Here is a 24,969-nt window from a genome sequence, read left to right as displayed (position 1 = left end):
AAAAACACTGTCAATCCGGTCCCCACATTTCTATAAAAACACTGTCAATCCGGTCCCCACATTTCTATAAAAACACTTTCAATCCGGTCCCCACATTTCTATAAAACCACTTTCAATCCTGTCCTCACATCTCTATAAAAACACTTTCAATCCGGTCCCCACATTTCTATAAAAACACTTTCAATCCTGTCCCCACATTTCTATAAAACCACTTTCAATCCTGTCCTCACATCTCTATAAAAACACTTTCAATCCTGTCCCCACATTTCTATGAAAAACACTTTCAATCCTGTCCCCACATTTCTATGAAAAACACTCAGCTCCTATCCTCACATTTCATTAAAGACACTGTCAACATTCATCTGTCCCCACATTTCTATAAAAACTAGAGTCTGAATGAAATCGGTCGGTTTGGCCAATATATCTCTCATTATGTGACTTCTTTGACGGCTTCAGTACTGACAATTATGCAGCCAATGTGTCCCAATTTTGCAACCTTTTAAATCTGTCAAAACATAGCAGAACACAACGTGTCGGCAATCAGTGGTCTAGGATTCCACCGAACCCAAAAACCTGCCATCGGCCTGGCTCTAGTAAAAAGTCAACAAAGCCGCTAGATAATCTAAAATCTGTAGACACACAACATCCGGACTCCCATTTTCTCATATAACAAGTGATGAATTGTCCACTTGAGAGGGGCGGGCAGGGGGGGGGGGGGGGGGGTGGTAGAAGCCCAACTGTCACAACATGAAATAAATCTCTCTTTCATCACCACACACACTAAATTAAAAGTGCAACTTCCTCTGACGGTTACCAGGGCAACTAGTGCCGGCCAAGGTCTGGGTCTCCCGGTGACAAGAGATAAACATGGCTGTGTGACTGTGATTTATTGAGGCGTCTAATGGTCCCAACGAGCTGGAAGGTATACAGGGCCTCGTTTAACTTTCATCATGGAGGGGAAGGAGGGAGAGTGTCTCAGATTGATAATAAGATGAATGCAAATGAGATCTAATGACACCTGATCAGTTGCCCCATTGGGCACCATGCCTACTCGGGAATGATGCAAGTCAGGAATAAATGCCCCCAACCGGTTATGCAGTGGTTCTCAACCAGTGGTCCGTGGGACCACCTGTGGTCCTTTGAGGGGGTTCCAGGTGGTCCCCAGCTAAATGATGGAGAGTTAGTAACCAAATGGACCCATATAGATCTTAAGACCCGTGTCATTTTAGATTTCTTTGGCTATTCAAAAATAGCAGATATACATCGTGAAAATGATTTTTTTAATATATTTTTTCGAAAAACTGTTAGGATTTTTTTTTAAATTTAGAAGCGGCCTCAGGTCTTAATGGGTTAACTCTTGCGTAAAAGCGTAAAATGAAAGCGTAAAATGCGTAAAATGAAACAAAATTGTATTAAATGATAAGGCCATCCTCTGGGACCCCAAATGACACCCCTGAGTGTAGCCCATCTAAATTCATATCGTCGCTGTCGGGCAGAAACGTCTTATTTGCATATTTTAACTAGTTTATTTTGTAAATTAACGCCCAACTTAATCATACTATACAGCGTCACTCAAAAACATCAAAAGTAGTAGATCCACAAGCTCCAAACGCGTCGCAAAGCGACGCGTTTTGAGCTTGTAGATCTGCTACTTTTGCTACTTTTGAATTTGAATCCAAGTAACAGTTTTGGACATCCGAGGTTTCCACCCGACAGAGACGGTATATGTTGTATCCCCAAACTTGTATCAGATTCCATTCCTTACGCTTTACAACCATTTGGTTGTGAATGGTTTCAATCCACATAGTGACTTGCTAATCATGGGAAACATTAGGGTTGAAAAACCTCTACAAATATGGCCCACGAGGGCTGAGCCTGAGCCAAGCCCACGTCAACGTATTGTATTATATAATGATTCCCAGTTCTCAACTACCTCAAAGCAACTGAACGGGCTGTGTGAAATATAAATATTTAGTGAAACTGCTCCGCAATTTGGATACACCCGGGACTTAAAACAACCGCAGTGTGTGTGTGTGTGTGTGTGTGTGTGTGTGTGTGTGTGTGTGTGTGTGTGTGTGTGTGTGTGTGTGTGTGTGTGTGTGTGTGTGTGTGTGGAATACAAAGTTACAGTTTTGTTTATTTCATTTAACTTTCACTAGAGAAAAGCTAAAGGCATTTTACAAGTCATTATAGGTCCTTCCCACTCCCCCACAGTATCTTACCTACAGCAGTGGTTCTGAAAGTGGAGTCTGGGGACCCCCAGAGAAGGCCTTTAGAGGATTCCAGGGGGTTCCCAGCTAAATGTGTTAATATAGCATCAAAATCAGTTTAACCACTTTAACCCTGCATACATCAGCTATTTGAAGATAACCAATCCATAAGCTCACAAAGACACAAAACTTGCAAGTGTTTTGATATGTGGGCCCGTGGCAAAATACATTTGGGGGTTCATGAAAAGCTACAGTTCGGTATGTGAACGAGTTTAAAGGATCTACACCATGAATTAAAAAATATATATATATATTAAATATCATATTGTTTATGTCCCTCAAACGTTTTGAGCCTAAATCAAGCCTCAGATATACTCATTCCAACTAACTTCTCTCTGGCTTATAAAGCACTTTCACCTGCAATACCACATTGTCCTGTTTGGCACGGGGCGCTATTGAGCCAGTTTGTATGCATGTTATCTCCTGGTTCTGTGTGGAAAAATAAGAAAAAAAAACAAAGGAAAATCAGTTTGGCCTGCTTTGAGACCAATTTACAGAAAACCCCAGATTTGCTGTGAAAGCCTGAGTGTTCAAACTGGGGTATTTTTGGGGATAGAAGAGAGGTAGGGGAGACCAAAAACACACAAAAAAGAAGAAAAAGTTAAAATTCATGGTGTAGTCCCTTTAAATCTTCTAGGTCAGTGAGGTCCAGGGACCCCCAATGGTCCTTGAGGGGGTTATATGGGGGTCCCTAGTCTCACATAATCAGACGATCAGAGATCTCCATCTAACGATATGTCTGGGGAAATACATTCAATGTGTGGGCCGGAAGAGAGGAGAAAATCAGGGCAAACAAACCTATACGCTCTGCACTGCTTTGAAAACCAATCCTGATACCATACCAGTATTAATCCATTAAGGCCGGGAACGCATCTGTGTCATTTTAGATTTGAGCTATAACCATTATTTAATACTTGGAATATTCAAAAATAGCAGATATACAAGCTCATAGCGCAGCACATGAGCTTGTACATCTGCTATTTTTGAAAAGTCTTGAACATTTGTGCAAATCTTTGAATACATATATTTTTTTGGAACAACATTTTTAACTCAAATATTTGCCTCTGGAGCTCCCTGGAACAAAAATATTTTACAAATGTTCGCTTTAAAAAATATATATTAAAAGATTTGCACACATTTTCACGATTCTTCAAAAATTGCAGATCTACAAGCTCGTAGCGCGGCACTGCTATTTTTTAGCCGAATAAATCTTAAAATGACACAGATGCATATCCCCTAATTGAATGGGTTAAGGACGTCCCTAAAGTCTTTGCATTGGTTCTGTGATGTGGTTATTTTGTTTCATTTCAAATTGTTTCCACCCAGTTTAACCCATTCATTGAAGTCGAATCCACAGAGCGCTGCGGTGTCAAGCCTCCTGCTTTCCGACACCGCAGTTATGATTGCGCCAGGGGAGCGCTCTGTGGATTCGTCTATAGGGAGTCCCAGCTAAATGACTGTCAGTTAATTTTCATTAACATATTGTTGCTGTGGATCAGCTACTTTTGCCATTTTTGAATTTGAATCCTGAAAAGTTAACTGTTTTGGACATATGAGGTTTCCACCCGACAGACACGATGTACAACAAGCATGTTTATTATGATCAGAGTTTCTCTGTTATCTCTATACCTGCAGTACATAAGACAGTAAAGGAATTCTGGACCAAATCATGTTTATCAATAAAAAGATATGTTAGATTGGGTCCCAGAGATTGAAAAAAATAAATCTTATCAAATGGGTCTGTGGCGTAATGCATATCAAAATTGTTGTTCATAAATATTTAAAAGATTGATAATCACTGCACTAGCTTTCTAAGTGCTATTATTTCCATGTGTGTGTGTGTGTGTGTGTGTGTGTGCGCACATGTGCGTGTGTGTGTGTGTGTGTGTGTGTGTGTGTGTACAGATTCAGTTGTGCCCAGATGTCAGTCTGCGGGAGTTAATCCTGATGATGACATCACATCCCACAGCAGAGAGGGTCATGGGAAACGGATGAGAGGAGGAGGATGCAGCAGGACCGCGGGGAATCTTTGAAGCGCGCCTGAACTAGTGGCCAAGTCTGGTATTGGACGCTACTGCGCATGCTTCTATCACCTGAAACCATAGTGCGTTGGTGCTCAAATCTTCATAACATTTTGGTGCCCATTTTTGGTTCCCAATTGCGGAAATAGAGTGTGCTTCCGGGGGAGTAATGCCCTGGGTGAGCAACTTTCATTGAAATGGATAGGTGGGGGAATCCATCCTCTAGTTTTTATATAACTCTATGGGATGCAGCCATACAAGGAGACACTGTATGTCTGCATTCTTTACATACATGTACACACACACGTCTCTGGGGATAGCACAAAATATAAACTGGTGGAGCGCACGCACGCACACACACAATTCCTAAATGTTTGTTTAACTCTAGCTAAGCAGTGTTGGTCAGTAACTTATTACTAAATAATATATTACAGTAATAATATCATTACCTTCCCCAGTAACGAGTAGTGTAAGGGATTAAAATAGCCGAAACAGTAGTTATATTAGTTTGTTACGGCCAGCCGTATTAGTGAATATTTGTGTTTAGACATACTTGTATTACATTATTTGGTATTCTGTATTATTTGTTGTACTCTATGTTTCTGAGGTGGAGAGGTGGAGAATTAGAGGTGTTGATAGCCAATGGACTGACAGCCAGCGGTGTCATGCTGATTTTTTTCATAAAATGCGCGCGCACAGCACGCGCATTTTATGTTTGTATAGGAAATGTTTTTTAGCTTAGTTTTAGTCTTTTTAAATTAATACAAATTCGAGGAATGCCATGAATTATAGAGCTGAAACTAAAAGTTTGCTTTGAACGAGTATCTTTCTCTTCTTCGACGTGGCTGAGGCATTGCTGTGTGCAGATAAGATACTGGCAGCAGCAGCTACTGAAGCCAAGATGCTGTGTTGCTTACCGTGTAGCCTATAGATGCGACATCATGCGAGGTGTGAGGAATCTGAGGATACATTTTCACACTCACTTGTAAACCTGTTATGCAAAGTAGCCATTTGGGTACTTGGCTCGTGAATCTACGGGGGGGGGGCACGTTCTAGCGTGCATGCACTGTACCGTGCCGTACCTTGCGCATGAAAAAAATTACTGGCCATGCGCCGTCCTACTCCGTGTGGCCTCCACGACATCACTGCTGACAGCTGCCTGTGGCATTTGCATGTCAAGTCTGTTGATCACTGGAGGCTGCCAGCAGCCCATGGAGAATTGGTTTCCTCCATGGATTGACAAGTTCTGATGAGCCCTGTATGGATTGGCTGGGAGAACACTCACCATGACTATTAAGCTCACTCAAGAATGGAACTAGACTTTTGGAGGAGGACTGTCCACTTCGTAGAGTACTAAAGAGTAAGTTATTACACATCCTCATTAACTTGCCCAACACTGCTCCAAATGGTGCTCCAAAATGTGCGCTCTATAAAGAGCTAAATTGACGCAGAGGATTTTGCTGCGTATGGATGTCACGCTCTGTTGTCCCAATGGACTGCCGCTGAAAAGGTCACCTCGTTTGTACAAGAAATGCAAAGCCCAGCTGTGGCTGGGTGATACCATCTCTTTGAAGAAAAAAGTCCCTGTTCCGAGTCTGTACACACGGAAAGCCATCCAGGATGCTCCCTGCTTCATGCATTATGGAACAGAGCTGGTTTGACATACAGTATACTGTAGCTAAAAAAAAATCATAATTCTAAGGCAAGCACCTCTGCTCTAGGGGATTCTGCCCGACTTCGCCGCACGAATGCCGAAAGCCAAGGATTGTAAATAAGTTGTGACAGCCAAACTATTCTAAGCCCTGTGGCGGTGTTTCGATATCAGTGGTGGAAGAAGTACTCCGATTTATTTTCAATTACTGTAAGTCAAAGCAATGCCACAATGTAGATAATACTCTGTTACAAGTAAAAGTGCTATCATTCAACATTTTTAGTTGAGTAAAAGTACAAAGGTACTTACAGTACCAATAGTAAAACTACTCATTATGCAGAATGTCCTATTTCATACATTTAAAAAAAAATGCTCAAATCTACATCTACGGTACAAGCTCACAACGTGTCGCATTGCGAGCTTGTAAAGCCTAAGTATAAACTAGGCTTAAGTGGTTGGGGTATGTTTTGTAATAATCTAAATCTTCAAAGTAACTAGTAACTTAAGCTGCCAGATAATGTAGTGGAGTAAAAAGTACATTTGGCTCAGAGATGTAGTGGAGTAGAAGTAGAAAGCATGGAAAAAATGAAAATACTCTCACGTAAAGTAAAAGTACCTCTAAATTGTACTTGAGTAAATGTACTTTCCACCGCCGTAAATAAGTTGTGACGACCAAAATATTCTCAGCCTCGTGGACGTGGAGCAGCCTCGTGGACGTGGAGGAGTCTCGATATTATTACAATACTTACTGGAGCGGAGCACCTTCCTGACAAACAAATATGAATAAATTGAACTTGTTGCCTTCAAATTGCATTCATTTCCCAGGTGAAATTAGTGCGTTGATTGAACAATCTAACACAAAGCAACATAACAAGTGTGCTCTTGCATACAGTAGCAAAACATATCCATTTCTAACCCAGAGAGGGTACAAATATAACACAATGGACCCCTCCGGGTCCATTGTGTTACATTATGTACCCTCTCAGAGTTAAATTGACACCGTGGGTTATTGCAGTGTGCCGATGTCAGAGGCACAAACCCAGACGGGGAGAAATGGGCAGGAAAATAAAGGAGGAATGGAAGTTCATTACAGCTCACAGACTGTCAACACAGATAAAATAGACTTGAAAACATCGCCCAGCGACCTTTCGGTCTCAGACGGAATTGGATATAAAACACCACCAGCTCCTCTGCTGTGTAAAGGCACCATGCTCTCAGTGACGGCTAAATAAGGACAGACATTTTCATGGGTAAACACAGCTTAAAAGGAACTCTTCATATAACTGGTCCTCACGAACGCTCATTATAAGATTTACTCAGTGACATCATTGGTAGGCAGTTTGGTAATAAGATTTCAAACTTTTATTTAAATGTTCTTTAATAATGCAAGAACAATGGCTTTTATTTCAGCATGCTAACTTTCCATGTAGAGAACGGCTGCAGTTTCTATTAGCTTGCAATCCCAGGTTTCTGAACTGTCCACAGCCCACCAATGAGACAGTGAGTGGACAGAAATTGTGCCATCTTTACAGTATAATGAGCATTAGTGAGGATCAATTATATGAAGATAAGGTTGAATATGGGTGAAGTGCTCCTTTAAGGTAATTACGTTAGTGGCTCTTTCAATTAGGAGTTAAATGTGTGTCAGCATTGACAGCTCCTGTACTGCCTGGGTGGTCCAGACCTTTCAATCCATGCACTCCACCAAGAGGACTGAGTCTGCTCTGGCATCGTGACAAGAAACTGTGCTTTCTGGTTTGAAAAAGCATTTATCCAATGAGGGGTGATGATTAGCCAATCAGTGACGCGGACGGGGACAAACAACAGCATTGTCAAACTGCTAAGCGCTGTCGGAAACCATGGAGTAATAACAACAACAATGGTGACTGCGAGATAGACGACGCCATCGAGGCCCGTTCCGAATCCATTCAAACTACCAATTACTTTGAAATCCGAACAGCAGTCTGCTTTGAAGGCATTTATTCAAAGGGGAGATGGCTTTTGTTTTGGCGTGGCTACGCATCAGTGTCGACATCAAATTACGTTAGATGCAGGCCGTCTCTAGTGATTGGTTAGGGGAAATCGAATCCCCCTCCCCACGGAAATCGATTAGAGCAAAGGCAATGTCAGAATAAAGATGGAAATTGAGCGTAACCAGTTGAAAATTCTGTCTGATAAATCAGGCAATTAAACGTCCTGCTGTAAATTAAATGCATCCACGATTAACGTGATCACATTCATCTGTGTTTACCTGTCAGATCACATCATCATTATTAGGATCACACGTGCGCAGATAAAATATTCATCTTCCATTCACTTCCATTCTATGCGAGCGAAGGGGCTGAAAACAGCAGATCTACAAGCTCACAATGAGCGTGTAGAACGGCTATTTGCAGCATGCGGCTCCGGTGCGCAGCTAAGTTGGGGTGCAACAGCCAACGGTGTCATGGTGATTTTTTTACTGGCAGGACGGTACTTTAATGACGTCACATGCACAGTACGCGCACGCGCGTGCGCATTTTATTTTACCTTAAATGAATAAACATGTTTGTATAGGAAATGTTTTTTAGCTTAGTTTTAGTCTTTTTAAACTAATACAAATTCAAGGAATGCCATGAATTATAGAGCTGAAACTAAAAGTTTGCTTTGAACGAGTATCTTTCTCTTCTTCGACGGTGGCTGAGGCATTGTTGCGTGCAGACAGGATACTGACAGCAGCCCAACTGAAGCCAACATGCTGTGTTGCTTACCGTGTAGCCTATAGATGCGAGGTGTGAGGAATCTGAGGAAACATTTTCACACTCACTTGTAAACCTGTTATGCAAAGTAGCCATTTGGGTACTTGGCTCGTGAATCTACAGGGGGGGGCACGTTCTAGCGTGCACGCGCGTGCACTGTACCGTGCCATACTTTGCGCGTGAAAAAATTACTGGCCACACGCCGTCCTACTCCGTGTGGCACCATTGTTTGATTAAGTATTAAGTAGGGCTTGAGTGGTTAATCATGCTAATCGTTTTAATTGATTATAAGAAATATCGAATAGATTTTTTTCGCATCGATTCATTGATATAAAAACGATATGTACGTGCGTGAAAAGGTAATCCACAGAATAACCGCCGGGAGAATAATGGATAGTTACAGTCCTACAACTATAAGTATGAATCAGGATTTATTGCGCCTCAAGCAAGCTGCCAATCCTCAAAAGTGTAGAAATACTAGAAAAGAATTTCTTCCTGACCCGGTCTCACCCTGCTCAGTCCTCTGGTAGCTGGCTGTCACACATCACAACCCACGCATAACTTCACAAACTGCTACACACTACACAGTCAAACAAAGAAGTACTCAAATGTTTTACTTATGTAAAAGTATTAATACCACAAGGTAGAAATACTGTTACAAGTAAAAGTCTGGTAAAAGTACATCAGTGTTGGCATCAAAACATACTTAAAGTACCAAAAAAAAAAAGTACTCGTTAGGCAGAATGTCCCATTTCACAAGTTTTTAAAATGTATAGAAATCTTTTGAAAAAAGCAGATCTACAATCTCAACGTGTCGCATCGCGACGCGTTGTGAGATTGTAGATCGGCTATTTTCAAATAGCCAAAGTATATTGTGTTGAAGTGGTTATATGTATGTTTTGTAATAATAATAAAAATCTGCAAAGTAAAACATTTCAAATAATTATAGTGGAGTAAAAGTGCAATATTTGGTTCTGAGATGTGGTGGAGTAGAAGTAAAAGTGCTGAAAATTGGAAACACTCCATTAAAGTAAAAAATCCTCAAAAGTGTACTTAAGTACTGTACAATAATTGAGTAAACCTTATTAACTGCTATCACACACACACGCACACGCACACACACACACACACACACCACAAAGAGCTACACACAACACTTTCCATCGTGTTGGAAAGTGAGCACACTCTCCGACTGCACCCAAAAGCAATTTATTTCCCACCAGTTGTCGTCATGTGATCGTTAAACCGAAACTGAATTGAAGCAAAAAGAAATGAACAAATTGGAAATTTGGAAACGCACCACAGTTCACTGGTAGAAGGCTGTAACAATCCTCACACCCCACAGGTATGTGATGGAGACAAAAGACAACAACCTTCACATTACACCAGACCGATAATATTGGTTTGATCAATATAGTGGCCATTATCTGACCTTTTTGACCTTCGGTATCGGCAATGCAGCCAACAGGCATAATTATGTTTATTTCCGAAATAGCAGATCTATAAGCTAAAAAATAAGTTTGAATAGGGCTTAAAGAGATATTTCACTTAAAATCGTCTACTCAGGCTTTTGTGAGCCCCCCAGACAGTTTTTAAGTTGCTTGATTCAGTATTTAGATATTCCTTCCTATGCAAACCCATTATAACTTCAAACTCCATTTTTATTAGAGAGTTAGATTCATCAAAAACACCCGTCCTTGGTTCTGGTGACTCATCCTGCCCTCCTAATACGTGAGGGGGCCGTGTTTTTTTCAATTACTTTTTCATTTATTTTATTGTATTTCTTTATTGTATTTTTTTTTCATTTTCCAAAGAAGATATTAAAAATAAATGAAAAAAGCAATTGAAAAAACACGGTCTCCTCACGTATTAGAAGGACAATATCAGTCACCAGAACCAAGGACGGGTGTTTCCGATGAATCTAACATGGTTAAAATGGAGTTTGAAGTTACAATGGGTTTGTATAGGAAGGGGGTGTGTCTGATAAAATGAATATATCTAAATATCATTAATTATATTAACTCATTATACAGTTAATATAATTAACTATATAATTATGTAGTTGGTATTGAATTCCGGACTTTTACTTGTAACAGAGTATTTCTATTGATACTTTTACTAAAATGAGAGTACTTTTTCCACCACTGGGTGAGGCTCTGCAGAAGACTATCTTCACAGACAATACACAAACACACCAACACACACCACACCAACACCAACACCACCAACACACATCATACAAACACACCAACACACACCACATCATACAAACACACACCAACACACACCACATCATTCAAACACACAAACACACACCACACCAACACACACCACGCCAAAACACATCATACAAACACACCAACACACACCACATCATACAAACACACAAACACACACCACACCAAAACACATCATACAAACACACCAACACACATCACTCCAACGCCACCAACACACACCACACCGTCCCGCTCGTCTCTCACCTTGGCTGCCTCCACCATCCTGGCGGTGGCGTCGGCCAGCAGTTTAGCGGCGGCCAGCAGCTTCTTAGAGTTCTCCACGTCCACCTCGGCCTCGGCGTCCGACCGCATGGCGTTGACCAGGTCTGAGGTGGCCTGGGCCAGAACACGCGCCTGACGCACCATCTCTCCTGATGGAGGGGAGAGAGTTGTTTACCAAGTGAGTTGGTGAATCACAGAGCAGCGGAGTGAATGATTCATGAAGGACTGCATGCATATCGTTCGGTTCAATTCTGTTTTTATTTATTCATAGTGTCACCCCATGGTTAGGCCTGTCACAATTATTACATTATTTACGCCTGATTGCAATCATTTGAGATAATCATTCAATTTGCATAATCGTCACAAATTAATCTTTTAAAAAATAGCTAAAATAGACGATCTACAAGCTAACAACATGGCACATCGTGGTGCGTTGTTAGCTCGGCTATTTTCACTATTTCTGAATAAATACAATTATTAAACGCATGGCCTGTTTTGACCATAGGGCAATATTTATTTAGATTATTAGTACCCGTCATTTCATGTGTATATTTAAGTTATTTGTCATCTCATCTGCCCTGTGCAATGTTTGTTTCCAAGGCCTAAAAGGGCAAACAAAAATGTAATTTTGATTTATATGTTCCAACACTCAATGGCAAAAACACAATCAAGTTGTTAATCGCAATAATTTGTACGAGAATTGATAGCCATGGGGTCTAACCCTAACCCTAGCCATGGGGTCTCTGCTCTTCACAGCAAGAAGAGTTTTAAAATACGGTACATCTCTCCCTCTCTCCCTCTCACAATTCCTCAACAATACACAGCATGAAAATAGACCAGACAGCAGGGCAGGAATTTCATGAAGGCCATGTCCGCTGTGACCCCTCAGTTTGGCCTTATGCCCTTCAAAAAATGTGATTGCCCTCAGGCTAGAGTGGGCATGATGCCCCACAGCACAAGCTGCCCCAGTGTCCCAGCTGCTCTCACCATCTCTTTCCTGTCAATAGACTTTTTAGACACCACTGTCTTTTGTTGAGATTCTGAACTCTGATGTACTGGAGTACATCACCTCCTTTATGAAGTAGAGTGATACGGGCACATTTAGAAAATAGCTAGACAACAAGTAGACAGGGAAAGATTAAACAACTCAGCAAGAGGGGACATAGTTATGTGGGCAGCTAATTTAAGAAACCGGTTTTCAACTCCATCCAGTCCAGCACCACCATTTTACTTTTAACTTTTAATTCATTGATGACAGTCTGGACTTCGGCTGGTGAAAATGTCCTAAAAGAAAACGATGGAGAACAATATGGAACATTACTAAAAGAACCAGGCATGAGATATGAAGTCAGTTAATAGGCTAGAGCAGACAGAGGAAAAATGCTGACTGAAAGCCTGGGCAATTGATAATGAGTCAAGTAGTATTGTGTTATCACTTCTTATTTGATTAAAATGATGCTTATCTGATGCATTCTTAACTGATAATTTTTTTTCCAGAATTGCTTTCTGGAAATTGCTTTCTGCGATTCTTAAAATCACTGGTGAGACATTCTTTATAATATTTTTTATCTTGCTCCTATTTCTCAGTTGCCTCTGATTCCCCATCTTCAAATGATTCCAAATGATTTCAAATGATTGTCTACATCGTGGAAGAGAGGACACAAGAGTGAATTACGACAGAGCGACCCAAAGTGAGATAGACGCAGAAAGAACAATAAATTTGCTTTGAAGGGTCGAGGTGAATTTGGCGTACAGCTGAACACACCTGGCAGAGAGCTGACATAATTCTTACGAAAACACCGGTTGATTCTGCCAGCATTCTGCCACAGAATCAGCTTGTTTTTACACCGCGTTGGAGTTTATGTCAGGTGTGACGTGAAACCCACAAATCTGACACTTCAAAGCCTGTATTCTCTGAGTGTGTCAAAAACAGCTTGTCAATCAAATCGATTGATAAGCTTCAAAGCGTTGGTCCCAGACGGTCTCTGCAAGTTTCTCCGTTGCTCTGTCCCTGCTTTCCTACTGTCAGTAATTCTTTACGTGACTGACAGCCTTTCCCTAAAACCGACGGCAGTCCATCCAAGTGAGATATCAAAACATGTTTGAAGAGTATTGCAGTTTGGTTGCAAGGAACCAATTGAAACTTTGAATTTGAACTTTAGGGCTGTACCTGCCCACAGGAAGACTATTTCTCCACAAGTAAAAAAAAAACATATGCACCGCAAGGCCTACTGGTTCTGTGCGTGGGTTAGGAGGAAGTTACCTGACCTAAGAGTCAATTATTCGTCCTTCCACAATAAGGCTGTTTTTACACTGTCTGCCTGCCTGAAGAAAAATCGCTGCCTAGAGCGGTTTGCTTTTGTTTTCTGCAGAAAAAGAAAGACGCGACATCCTCCTAGCTAGGCAGACAGCGGTACAGGGCAGAACCTCATCCAGGAGCTCCGTCTGGAAGGTTGTTTAAAAGCTTGTTACATCAGGCAAAGCGAGGTACAGTTTGAAGAGCTGTTGTGAAGGATAGGGTCAGCAATCTTGACACAGCAGACACAATTTACCATGATTGGGAGGCTGATGAACAGCGGCCCACGTCATATGGTAATTTCTCGATAAAAGTTCTATTCTCAATTTTGAACACGCTTTGAGTTGACAAGAGAAATGCACTTGACCGGCTCATATTAAAGGAGGACACCATTTACGCCATGCGGTTAACTTTTGGTCAATTCACATAGATGTTAATGTAAAAATGCATTGCACAACATTCTCAGAGTAGTCATCATATCGCTGCTGTCGGGTGGTATGTGTGTCCAAAAACGCCACTTTTCAGGAAATGTGAAAAAGAACCTGTGTTCCAATGTTATTATTTAGTCACAAGCTCTGGTTAATGCTTCAATTTGGCATTGATTTATAGAAAAACGTAAAAAGATTAAATACGGATATACAAGGTTTCTGTCCGACAGAGACATGTGTGAATATGTATGTACGGTCAGTTTCCACTGCGTGTGCTCCTGGACGGCGACTCACCTGCATCTCCCATTGAACTGAAGATGTTCTCGGTGACAGTCATGATGGTGTCGGTGGCCTGGTCGTAACGTCCAATGGGCTCGCCCCGCGAGGCGTACTGACGCACATGCTGGAGGAGGTCAGAAAGAGACTGGCCCACAATGCCGGCTGCTGCACTCACCTGTAACACAATGGCATAGGCTACATTATAATGTCACTAGGCTGGCTGCTGCACTCACCTGTAACACAATGACATAGGCTACATTATAATGTCACTAGGCTGGCTGCTGCACTCACCTATAACACAATGACATAGGTTGCATAATAATTTCACTACGCTGGCTGCACTGTATGTTACATTAAAGGGATATTTCACTTTCAAACATGTTTGAGGTCATCTACTCTGGCTTTTGTGAGCACCCCAGACAGTTTTTAAGTTGCTTGATTCAGTATTTAGATATTTTTATATTAATTTTAACAGACCATACAAACCCATTGTAACTTCAAACTCCATTTTAACCATGATAGATTAATTGAAAACACCCGTCCTTGTTTCTGGTGACTGGTATTGTCCCTCTAATGCGTGAGGAGACCGTGTTTTTTTTTTCAATTTCTTTTTTCATTTCTTTTTATAATGTTTGGGGAATAATAAATAAATAAATGTTTGGGACACATATGAGGTTTTCACCCAACAGAGACTATATGAACCAACGGTTCGAGCCATATGGCCCATTAGGGAAGGAGCCTATCTCCTGTTTCTGTAGCGTGAGGCGTCTTGAAGTACACCCGCTGGACATGACACTAGTACAGTATGTTGCAGGGACTCACCCCCAATCCAACCCTTGATGCTGAGTGCCAAGCAGGGAGGCATTTTTATACTGTAGTCTTTGGTATGACCCGTACAGGGGATTGAACCCCGACCTCAAAATCTCAGGGCAGACACTCTAACCACAAGGCCACTGAGCTGGTTCAATACAATACAGGTTATATTATAATCACGCTGGTGCACTCTACTATGACATCCCATCAGCATTGCATTATTAGGTTAAGAGAGCTGGGCTTCATGTTTAATAAATAATTAGATCTGTTTTTGCAAAACTCTGCTTTGAACGGTCCTACAGTATATCTATTATTATTATTACATTATTATTATTATTATTATTATCATCACATGCTTGATGCTACAAATTGAGCAAGTGTCAAGTGTATGATTGTTACATTGAGACGATTATTCAAACTACAGTATCTTCTGAATCAAGAATAGTCCTCAAAGTCAAAAAGTAGTTATTACAGTAAATAAATGTTATTATATAAGTCCTTATAGATCTATTTAGCTTGGAAATAATAAGCTTTCTGGAGAAAACTTGTAAACCAAGCAAATACGTTCACTAAACAAAAGAAAGACAACCGAATTGAAAGCCATTATTTCTCTAGTGTTTGGAAGCTGGCCCGGGGGGGGGGGGGGGGGGGGCTGACCTGCTTCAGCAGCTCTCCGTCCTCGGTGGCAGACAGACAGGCCTGGACGCAGCTCTCCACTGAGCGGTCCACCAGCTTACCAGCCTCCACCAGCTGCTCCTGACACACCGGAGAGCTGATGGTGGGGCTCACCACCTGGACGGGGGAGGGGGGGAGAGAGAGAGAGAGAGAGAGAGAAAGAGAGAGAGAGAGAGTTTTAGCTGTAATCTAAAATGACACAGATGCTTTCCTGATTTTAATGGGTTCACGTGGGTTCCGAGGACCCCAAGGGGATTAATGAGGGGGTTCCAGGGGGTTCCCCAGTAAAATGAGATAATATAGCATCAAAATCAGCGTGACCACTTTAACCCTATATGCATCGACTATTTGAAAATAGCTGGTTTATGTGGCGCGTTGTGAGCTTGTAGATCTGCTATTTTCAAACAAATCTTTCGATTTTTGGAATATTTTATGTGTCACGTGCCAAAAATATACAATCTATAAGCTCACGTGTCACAATGTGATGCGTTGTGAGCTTGTATATTTGCTATTTTTGGCAGAAGTTAGCCAGTGTAATTAGTAAGCTAAGAGATAAAGAATAAGGAATGCTCGATTAGCACGTGCGTGCGTGCGCGCACACACACACACACACACACACACACACACACACACATAGCTTTTAAATAAATTTCAACTCTCCACACGTACTTCATAAAACAAACAAATTCACAAACAGCATCTACAGGCTTTGGGCTATTCATAAACTTTTAAAGTAAATTCATCCCCTGGGTACTAAACGCAGGACATCGTGCAATTCAGCAACTGCAACCAAAGGCCTGTCGATGCAGTAAATAACTAAACATGGTGAAATGGTGGGTTTATTTATTGAAGAGAATTTCAATAAATAAATAAAAGCAAATAGAGATTAAATATAAATAGTACAAATGCTAAGTTAGTTATTGCAGTGTTTTTGTTTTTGCTACTGCGGTATCTTGTAAAAACTGTGGAATGAAATGTGATAACATTACAACACAGTCATACACACTCCCAGTCCTCACAAGGTTTATTTATCAAGTTCTACTATGCTTGTGGGGACATCTGGCCCTCATAAGTATAGTAACACACACACACACACACACACACACACACACACACACACACACACACACACACACACACACACACACACACACACATACAGTACCTTGGCACATGCCACCAGCTGGGAGGTGGACAGGGCACATTGGGTGGCAGCAGCGATGACCCGGTTCTGCAGCACGGTGTCTTCAGCCACCTGAGCCACGTTCTTGGCCTTCAGAACCAACATGGCTGCCGCGTTGGCCACGGCCTTGGCCAGGTTCATCAGCACATCCTGAGGACATTCAAATGAACGTCCATCATGTGGTCACCAGTAGGAACACAGGTGCAGTGGTGGACACAGTACTCAAGTCCAGTTCTAGGGTCAAAATATACTGTAGATACTCCTGGTCAAATAGTACTCAACTACAAGTGAAAGTTGCTAGGCAGATTCACGGAGCTATATGGGCAGTTTATTGAGTGGATGGGGTCTGGATTTCAGTGTATAAAACACTTTCCCTGTTGAACCCTAGCGTCCCCGAATAGCAGATCTACAAGGTCACAATGTGTCACAACGCTACACTACGTGTTGTGAGCTCGTAGATCGGCTATCTTTGGCGAAGAAATTTGGTGTAGAGGGAAAAAAGGAGGGGGGCCAAATATAGAGCCCTGGGGGACCCCAGTCAACTACATGCCTTTAAGTGGTTAAGATATGTTTTGAAAGGCATCAGACTTCAATAACTATCTTAAATAAGCCTATACACAGTACATCGTTATATTAGAAATATTACAAAATCCAGTCAAAATAAGAGTGACAAAGACCCCACCACTGCATCGTAATGAAAATAATCACATCTTATCCAAAACGGGTCTGTGACCATTTGAAACGACGCAGCTGTATTCAACACAGAACGGAAAATGCAATCTTATCAAATATTCCAGTAATGCAGTGATGGAATTCCACTGCGTTGTGCTAATGAGTTTTTGATTAACTCCGTGGCATCTTACAGAGCCTGGTTTGTCCCCGGAGCACTACAGCAGTGGGTCTCAACATGTGGTCCAGGACCCCCCATGGGTCCTCAAGGGGGTTCCAGGGAGCCCCAGCTAAATGATTGATAGTTAGGAGGAACCAAATGGACCCTTACAGGCCTGTAACTCTCAGAGTTAAATGAATACAGAGGATTTTACAGTGTAGGTTGGGATACTAATCTTATCTACCATGGCCTAATGCATATCAAACTGGGGGTCTTTGAGTTTAGAACCAGTGCAGTACCGTACCGTACGTGGGGCACTGCAGTGATGATAAATTAACGTACCTGGAATCTCTCGTCTGTTTCGTTTTCGCCGATCTGTCGCAGGAGGTCTCCGCTGGCCTGACCGATACTGCCTGCTGCCGTCAGCACTGTCTGCCTGGGCTGTAGGGGGCACACACACACACACACACACATAGTATAATCGCACAAATACGGATTCTGAAAGCCATGGATTTTCACTTGCACTTGCATAATCTCGTGTATTGACTTGCGGTTTGAACTGAATTAATGTGACTGGCATTTTACAAAAAAATATTTAAAAAATCCTACACATATCTTTTTGCACTAAACACCTGCTGTCTGGTACCGTTCTGCAGCCGAAATGTTCAGACGGTTGTTAAGCACGCTGCCGGCGGTTTTAAAACTCATGAATAGGGTTGTAAATGCCTTCCTGAGGGAAAGATATTTCTTTAATCTAATGTTAACTCTGAGAAAATGGGGTAATATATTGTTACACAGAACTTACTAGCATTTGCATATTTTATACGACCATTTTAGCTTGAGGGGGTGCAGTTCTAGCAATGGGGCCTATGAATACTATGTGTGATAGAGGGCTTAAGCCCAAATTGTAGTTCAACGTACGGCGGTGTCCCGCAAGAAAAACAGAAGACCTACTGTACAAGCTCACAACGCGTCGTGAGCTTGTAGATCTGCTATGTTTGGCGAGCGACACCGTTGTGCGACTCGTTGGGCTCCGCTTCACCCAGATTGTACAGAATGTACAGTACGTACATACTTTTCAGTCAATTTACCGTTGCGTTGACTAAATTAATAATTGAACCTTACATAGATCTTTATTGATCCCACAGGGGAAATTCAGTCGCCAGAATTCAAGAATAAGAAAAAGTATTGAACGTTACAGCTAGCAGTAGCGACCCTTACGACTAACGATGAAGAACAATGTAAAAAAGCATTACTAGCAGCAGTGTACGACAGTACACCCCAAAAGCAACATCCTGCATTATGCAGAAACTAGTACAAGTTAAGTTACAGTATGTAGAAAACGAGCCCTGTTTGCAATATTTCCACCATCGAAGGCAACAGAAAAGAAGCTACACATTTGTCAGCTACAAAGACAGCACAACAAAATGGCCCCATTTGTCCCTAATGTGACACGATAGCAAAACACAGTGTTGAGTTATTGTTAACTCCTCTCAATGTCACCAAGTGAGCAACTACTGTACGTGTCTTTTATGAACCGCCAGCAGAGGAGGAACTCTTACAATAAATAATACACAACAGGCCTATACTGAGTGAACACGGCATACTTAACCCATTCAATCCGGAAACACATCTGTCATTTTAGGTGTCTTTGGCTATTCAAAAATAGCATATCTACAAGCTCATAGAGCTTGTAGATATGCTATTTTTGAAAAATCATGAAAATGTGTGCAAATCTTTGAATATAATTTTTTTAAGCGAAGATTTGTCAAATATTTTGTTCAAGGGACCCCCAGAAGCAAAGATTTGAGTTTAAAAAAAATATTTCAAAAAAGATATGTATTCAAAGATTTGCACGGTTCAACATTTTTCAAAAATAGCAGATCTACAAGCTCGTTTTGAATAGCCAAAGTATAAAATAATGGTTATAGCTTAAATGACACAGATGCGTTCCCGGATTGAATGGGATAAATGTTTGGACAGTTCATGGTCTTTTTTACTAAACCTTGCAAAACAAGTTTTCATTCTAATACATTCGATAAATAGGAGCTTAAAGTTGACTATTTTAGTTCCATTGATCCAAGCCAGAACAGAATGGATTGATTGACCATTAAATTAACATAGGCCTACTCTGAAAGTGCAGAGATCCAGAAAAGGTTGAGAACCACTAGTCTAGTCCCTTGTCACTGCTAACTCCTACAGTTGGTCCTATAGGGATAGCACAGACAACCACGTATCCCCTCCTTGCACCAGGAGGATGCAATGCATGTGGAAGAACACGCTATTTACGCTATTACACCTGCTACTACACTGTATGCTGTATTATGTCACTGCAAGCACATTTGATGACTTTTCTATCCTGTTTGTTTCCTTGCTCTTCCTTCTATCTCTATTCTTCTCTTTACTGAAAACTACAAATGATGGAGCTTGTACAAAACAAAAGATGATTTCAACCACTTCTTTAGACCTGCAAAGAGGGCTTCACACCCTCAATCACAGTAAATTGTGTTGCAACCCGTGGTGGATTCAAACCTCTAGTCCACATGGTCATGGTGGTGGTAATGACTGTTGCAACCCCAACACTGCAGACTTAATTCTAATTGATACTTTGTCATACAGTTCCTTTGTACCAAACGCATACATTTCCAAGTGTTACTTTCAAATATAAATTAGGCTTTATACATCAACCTCTGTGCGACCCTACTGAGCAGAATTGGACAGCCTGTGGCGGCTATATATTAGTCCAACAATGCAGGGAGATGTTCAGACTCCATTATCCATATAGGAAAGATATGAGTGTTTCGTAATTTTTATTATGATTATTTTAGCATTCTCTCTCTGCCGCTGTAAAGACACAAAATAAAACTAAAGCAGGGCTGTCAGTTACGTTTAGGCCCAGACTTTGTTCAGACACGCCGTGAAAAAGAGACAACAGTGAGAATTCAAACGGGCAAACAACAGAGGAAATTAATGTAATTAGGAGTACTTTGAAGGGTTAAGACTAGGAGACATAATGTGTTGTTTACGGAGGCTTCATAAGGCCAGGATGGTTCTGCCACGGGCAGGTCTGGAAACTCCCCCAACATTGACTGGCTGGCAAATCTCATTTACTTGATAGATTGTTATTGTCAATTTAGACGGCCGGAAAAGAAAAGAAAAGGCTACTGTGGGCGGAAAAGAAGAGCATGCCTTTATGGAAATAAAGGGACATAAATGATGGACAGGAAGACAATACCACATTATCATCATCATTAATGTTAGGGAATCTGCAGCCACTTGTTCCAAATGCATTTATATCCATCCATTTCTACATACAGTATGCTGCGACTCATCCCTCTCTAGGCTTGAAATATGACTTGCTACGTATATAGGGGCTGAAACACTTTGTTTACACTTTCACACATCTTCTCTCACTTTTCAATGTCTAGCTGATCAATAATAGTACTAATAATAATAATGGGGCGGCAGTGGCTCAGGAGTTAGAGCAGATGTCTTGGAATCAGAAGATTCCCAGTTGAGCCAATCTGCAAGCTCACAACGCAGATTTGTTACGTGTCACAAGCTTTTAGATCAGCTATTTTTTGGTCTCCCAACAAAATCTATTATTTTATTTCATAAAAGGGTAAGAACAGACAGTGGTAGCATTGCCAACCCTAACCCACACACTCAAACCCAGTTCAGTTTATGTTTAGAGCCAGGTTAATGCTCACCTCTTCTGAGGCGAGGTTCAGTTTATGTTTAGTTCAGTTGATGTTTAGTTCAGTTTATGTTTTACAGTTCAGTAAAACACAAGTTCAGTTGATGTTTAGTTCAGTTTATGTTTTACAGTTCAGTAAAACACAAGTTCAGTTCCAGTTTAGAGCCAGGTTTATATGCTCACCTCTCCGGAGGCGGGCTCCACCGCCTTCAGCAGGTCAGAGACGGCGCCGGCGAGCGTCTTGGCGGCCCTCATCAAGTCGGTGCCGCCGCCAACCTCGTCCTCCGTGAGCGCGGCCAGCAGCTTCACCCCCTTGGACATCTCCGTCAGGTTGGAGGAGATGGTGGTGATGGCGCAGCCCACCGCCGTGTAGTCCGTGTCCGTGGGGTCGCCTGGCATGAAGAGGGGAAATAAGGGAGTGCATGAGGCGAGGACGTTTACAGAGAGGAGTTAACCACTTAAACCCCATATGGGTAACCGGAGTCCCTCTGGGCTCAATACTAGTCTCTTTTCTGTTTTCTGTTACTGTGGGGAAAGCTTTCGCTGAAAATAGCCGATTGACAAGCTCACAGCATCGCGTTGTGATCTGCTATTTTCAGCGAAAGCTTTCACCACCACAATACAGATGCTGGGGTTTAAGTGTGATAATGAGGCCCTGAGGAGAGCGAGAGAGAGAGAGAGAGAGAGAGAGATGTGGAGAGAGAGAGAGAGAGAGAGAGAGAGAGAGAGAGAGAGAGAGAGAGATGGAGAGATGGAGATAGATAGGGATGGAACAACTAAACAGAAATAAATAAAACAAGAAACTAATTAAAAACAAAGCTCTAAAGATCTGCCGGCAAATCTGGCAACGACCGATGCCAGATTTTGGGGTCGGATGCCGATTCCGAATTTAGGGAGTCTTAGACAACCGATTGACCGAACAAAAAAGCACTTTAACTTATAAGTGTATGCAAACTAATTAGTACAGATATATTTAATTAATTATTAAAGTGTGGGTTTTATATTATATAAAATATTTAACCAATGAAAAGTATTAAGAAGAGCTTGTGACTAAATGATAATTACATTTGATCCACTGGAACACTTTTTCCCCCCCATTTCATGAAAAGAAATGGTTTTGGACATACAAGGTTTCCACCTGACTGACAGTGATGCTATGAAACCAAATTTAGTTTAGAAACGGTGAAAGATCTAGCACTGCTGCCAGTAACAAACCCCCCACTGAAACCACACATCAGTTAACTTAAAGGTGATTAATGTGCAAAGTGTCACAATGTGTCACATGAAGGAGAAAGGCTTCAGGGCCACGTAGTAGACATCTGGCAAGTCATTTTGACTTGGCTTGGTTCAGTCTGGCTCAGAACCAGGAGGTGCCAGCTATGACCAATGGCTCAGTTACCCCACAGTGGAGAACTGTCATTAAAGGAACACTTTACCCCCGAAATGACGTGTGGGTTTTAGCCCAAGCTGTGTTCAAATGTACAGCGTGCGCGCTCCTCGTTCAAGACTGTTTATTCCTGAAATGTTTGAACAACTTAAACAATACAGTATGTACTTTGACGATCGGAGTCCAGGCTATACCCTCATTTTTTCCATTTTTTTTTAAGCTGAAGGCAATTGTTGAGTTTGAGTGAAAATGCATGTGTTTTGGAATTACTGCCGTTTTGGAAGTAATACATGCCGCTTGGATTATACTGCGAGAAGTATTCATTGTGTAAGGGATAATTGACACCACACCGGTAGTTGCGGAGAAATAACACCCGACATGATGATTAAACACAGAGGCAAAGCAGAGGTGTTTAATCATCCTGAAGGGGGTTATTTCTAAACAACTACCGGCGCGATGTCAATTATCCCGCTTATCACACGGCTACTTAATGAATACATTAATAAATTGACCCAAAAGTAACATCAAAACGAAGTATTTCCTTGCTTAGGGTAATGAAGAAAGTATTCCATAAGTGTTGCGCCTCGGAAAACAAGGAAGTGTTGATCAAAGCGAATTTTCGGTTACTGCATTGTGTATTTCTCTTTTAAAATGTTTTCAAAAACATTCTTGAGAGCAATGTTTAGTTGTAAATGACATTGTGTGTTTGTTTACATGGCTGTCATGCTGGATACGGCACAAAACCAAGCAGCGCAGACTGATATGAGCAGGTGCTCCGAGTCTTTGATTAGACAGCGGTCTGTTATTGAGCTCATCGGTCATTATCCAGAAATGACACACCGCTGATTTCAGAGATTGACCAATCTGAATCAAGCATTCAACTAAGTCGTGTACATACAGTACAGACATAGAGTGACTTCATTTAAATCCCATTTTAAAATAAACTTTTGACATGACACCTGTGTGTGAGTTTCTAAACAGATATAATATAGTTCTGCTGTCCTCCTATTCATTTAAATTCATCTGTTTTTCGGATTCTTCATTCATTGTGAAGGAATGCGACCAAAATAAAACCTCCGTGAATTCACACACCAAGCGGTAAGTATTCGATAGAAAAATGTATGTCATTTTGGGGTGAAGTATTCCTTTAAGCTTAAGACAGATGCCATTAATGAGAACCAGATCAATAGCAAAGCCCACCCAGAGATAGCAGTAACTGGTGGCATTAGTTAAAGTAATGCAGGAAAATTGCGGCGTTAAGAAATGCTTGAAAAAAACTTGGGCTATAGACATATGCCGGCTTCATAAAAATGTTTCTCCAAAGTCATATGACATGAAAATGTCACACACGGTAGATGCCAAAAACACTATGGAACATACTGGATGCTGTGCTAAGTATGAGTTACAGGCACATGTGAGTGAGCAGGGTGCAAGTAATGGGGGGTCAGATTTCACACAGTCATTGGGCCTCGTCCACCAAACGTGTTCACAATCATACAACGCTTGTGTGAGCGTTTCCATGAGCATGAGTCTGACTTATCATTCTTCTTCTTAGCTGAATATCGTTGCCGTCGGGTGGAAACTTTGCACGTCCAAAACTGTTCCTTTCTTATTATTATGTATATTTAGAATAAATTCGTGAAAATAGCCGATCTACAAGCTCAAAATGCGGCGTGGTGTGTCGCGTTGTGAGCTTGTAGATCTGCTATTTTCACTACTTTTGTGCGACATTCTTGTATGATGAATTAGGACACACATTTACTATATATATATATATATACTGTATATATATATATATATATATAATTAGAGAATGTGGAGATACAAGGTTTATGCCCGACAGCGACGATATGATTGTTAGGTACTACACACATACTCATGCGTGTAAGAAAACATGCATGACGCCACTTAGAATGCCTTATTCAAGTCAAATCAATTACAAAATGTTTATGTGCCTAATACTTGTCAAACATATAAAAGAAAAGAAAAAAATATGTCTGTTAAACAATCTATTTAGTCAGGGGATATTAAAACAATCTTGGAATAAATTCCTTACCAAAAAAAATCTTCACCAATGTGTTTGTAAAGGTGTCTAGTAACACATCTCACAAAGACTGAAATGCAGTCCCCCTAGGAGAATTTTTTACAGCTCCTTAAAGTTGGGGTACCCACCATAACCTTGGTTAAAAAAAATAAATAAA

The 24,969-nt window shown here is 41.3% G+C and overlaps 1 protein-coding gene across 1 annotated transcript in view; it reads right to left on the bottom strand.

The window, feature by feature from the left end:
* LOC308092067 (talin-2) overlaps positions 1-24,969 on the bottom strand; it is a 186,061-nt gene that overhangs the window by 64,306 nt on the left and 96,786 nt on the right. Inside the window, exons 17-22 of the mRNA XM_080437863.1 lie at positions 21,565-21,773; positions 18,027-18,125; positions 16,838-17,005; positions 15,655-15,789; positions 14,200-14,359; positions 11,164-11,330 (exon numbers count right to left, since the gene is read on the bottom strand). Of these exons, the coding sequence (XP_080293989.1) occupies positions 11,164-11,330; positions 14,200-14,359; positions 15,655-15,789; positions 16,838-17,005; positions 18,027-18,125; positions 21,565-21,773 (938 nt within the window). The remainder of the gene's footprint in view (positions 1-11,163; positions 11,331-14,199; positions 14,360-15,654; positions 15,790-16,837; positions 17,006-18,026; positions 18,126-21,564; positions 21,774-24,969) is intronic.

The sequence above is a fragment of the Gymnoscopelus braueri genome (genome assembly GCF_963280865.1).
Source record: "Gymnoscopelus braueri genome assembly, chromosome: 1".
In the NCBI taxonomy this organism is placed as follows: domain Eukaryota; kingdom Metazoa; phylum Chordata; class Actinopteri; order Myctophiformes; family Myctophidae; genus Gymnoscopelus; species Gymnoscopelus braueri.
Note: the sequence above shows the minus strand (reverse complement) of the source record. Positions and strands in the feature narration are given on the sequence as shown.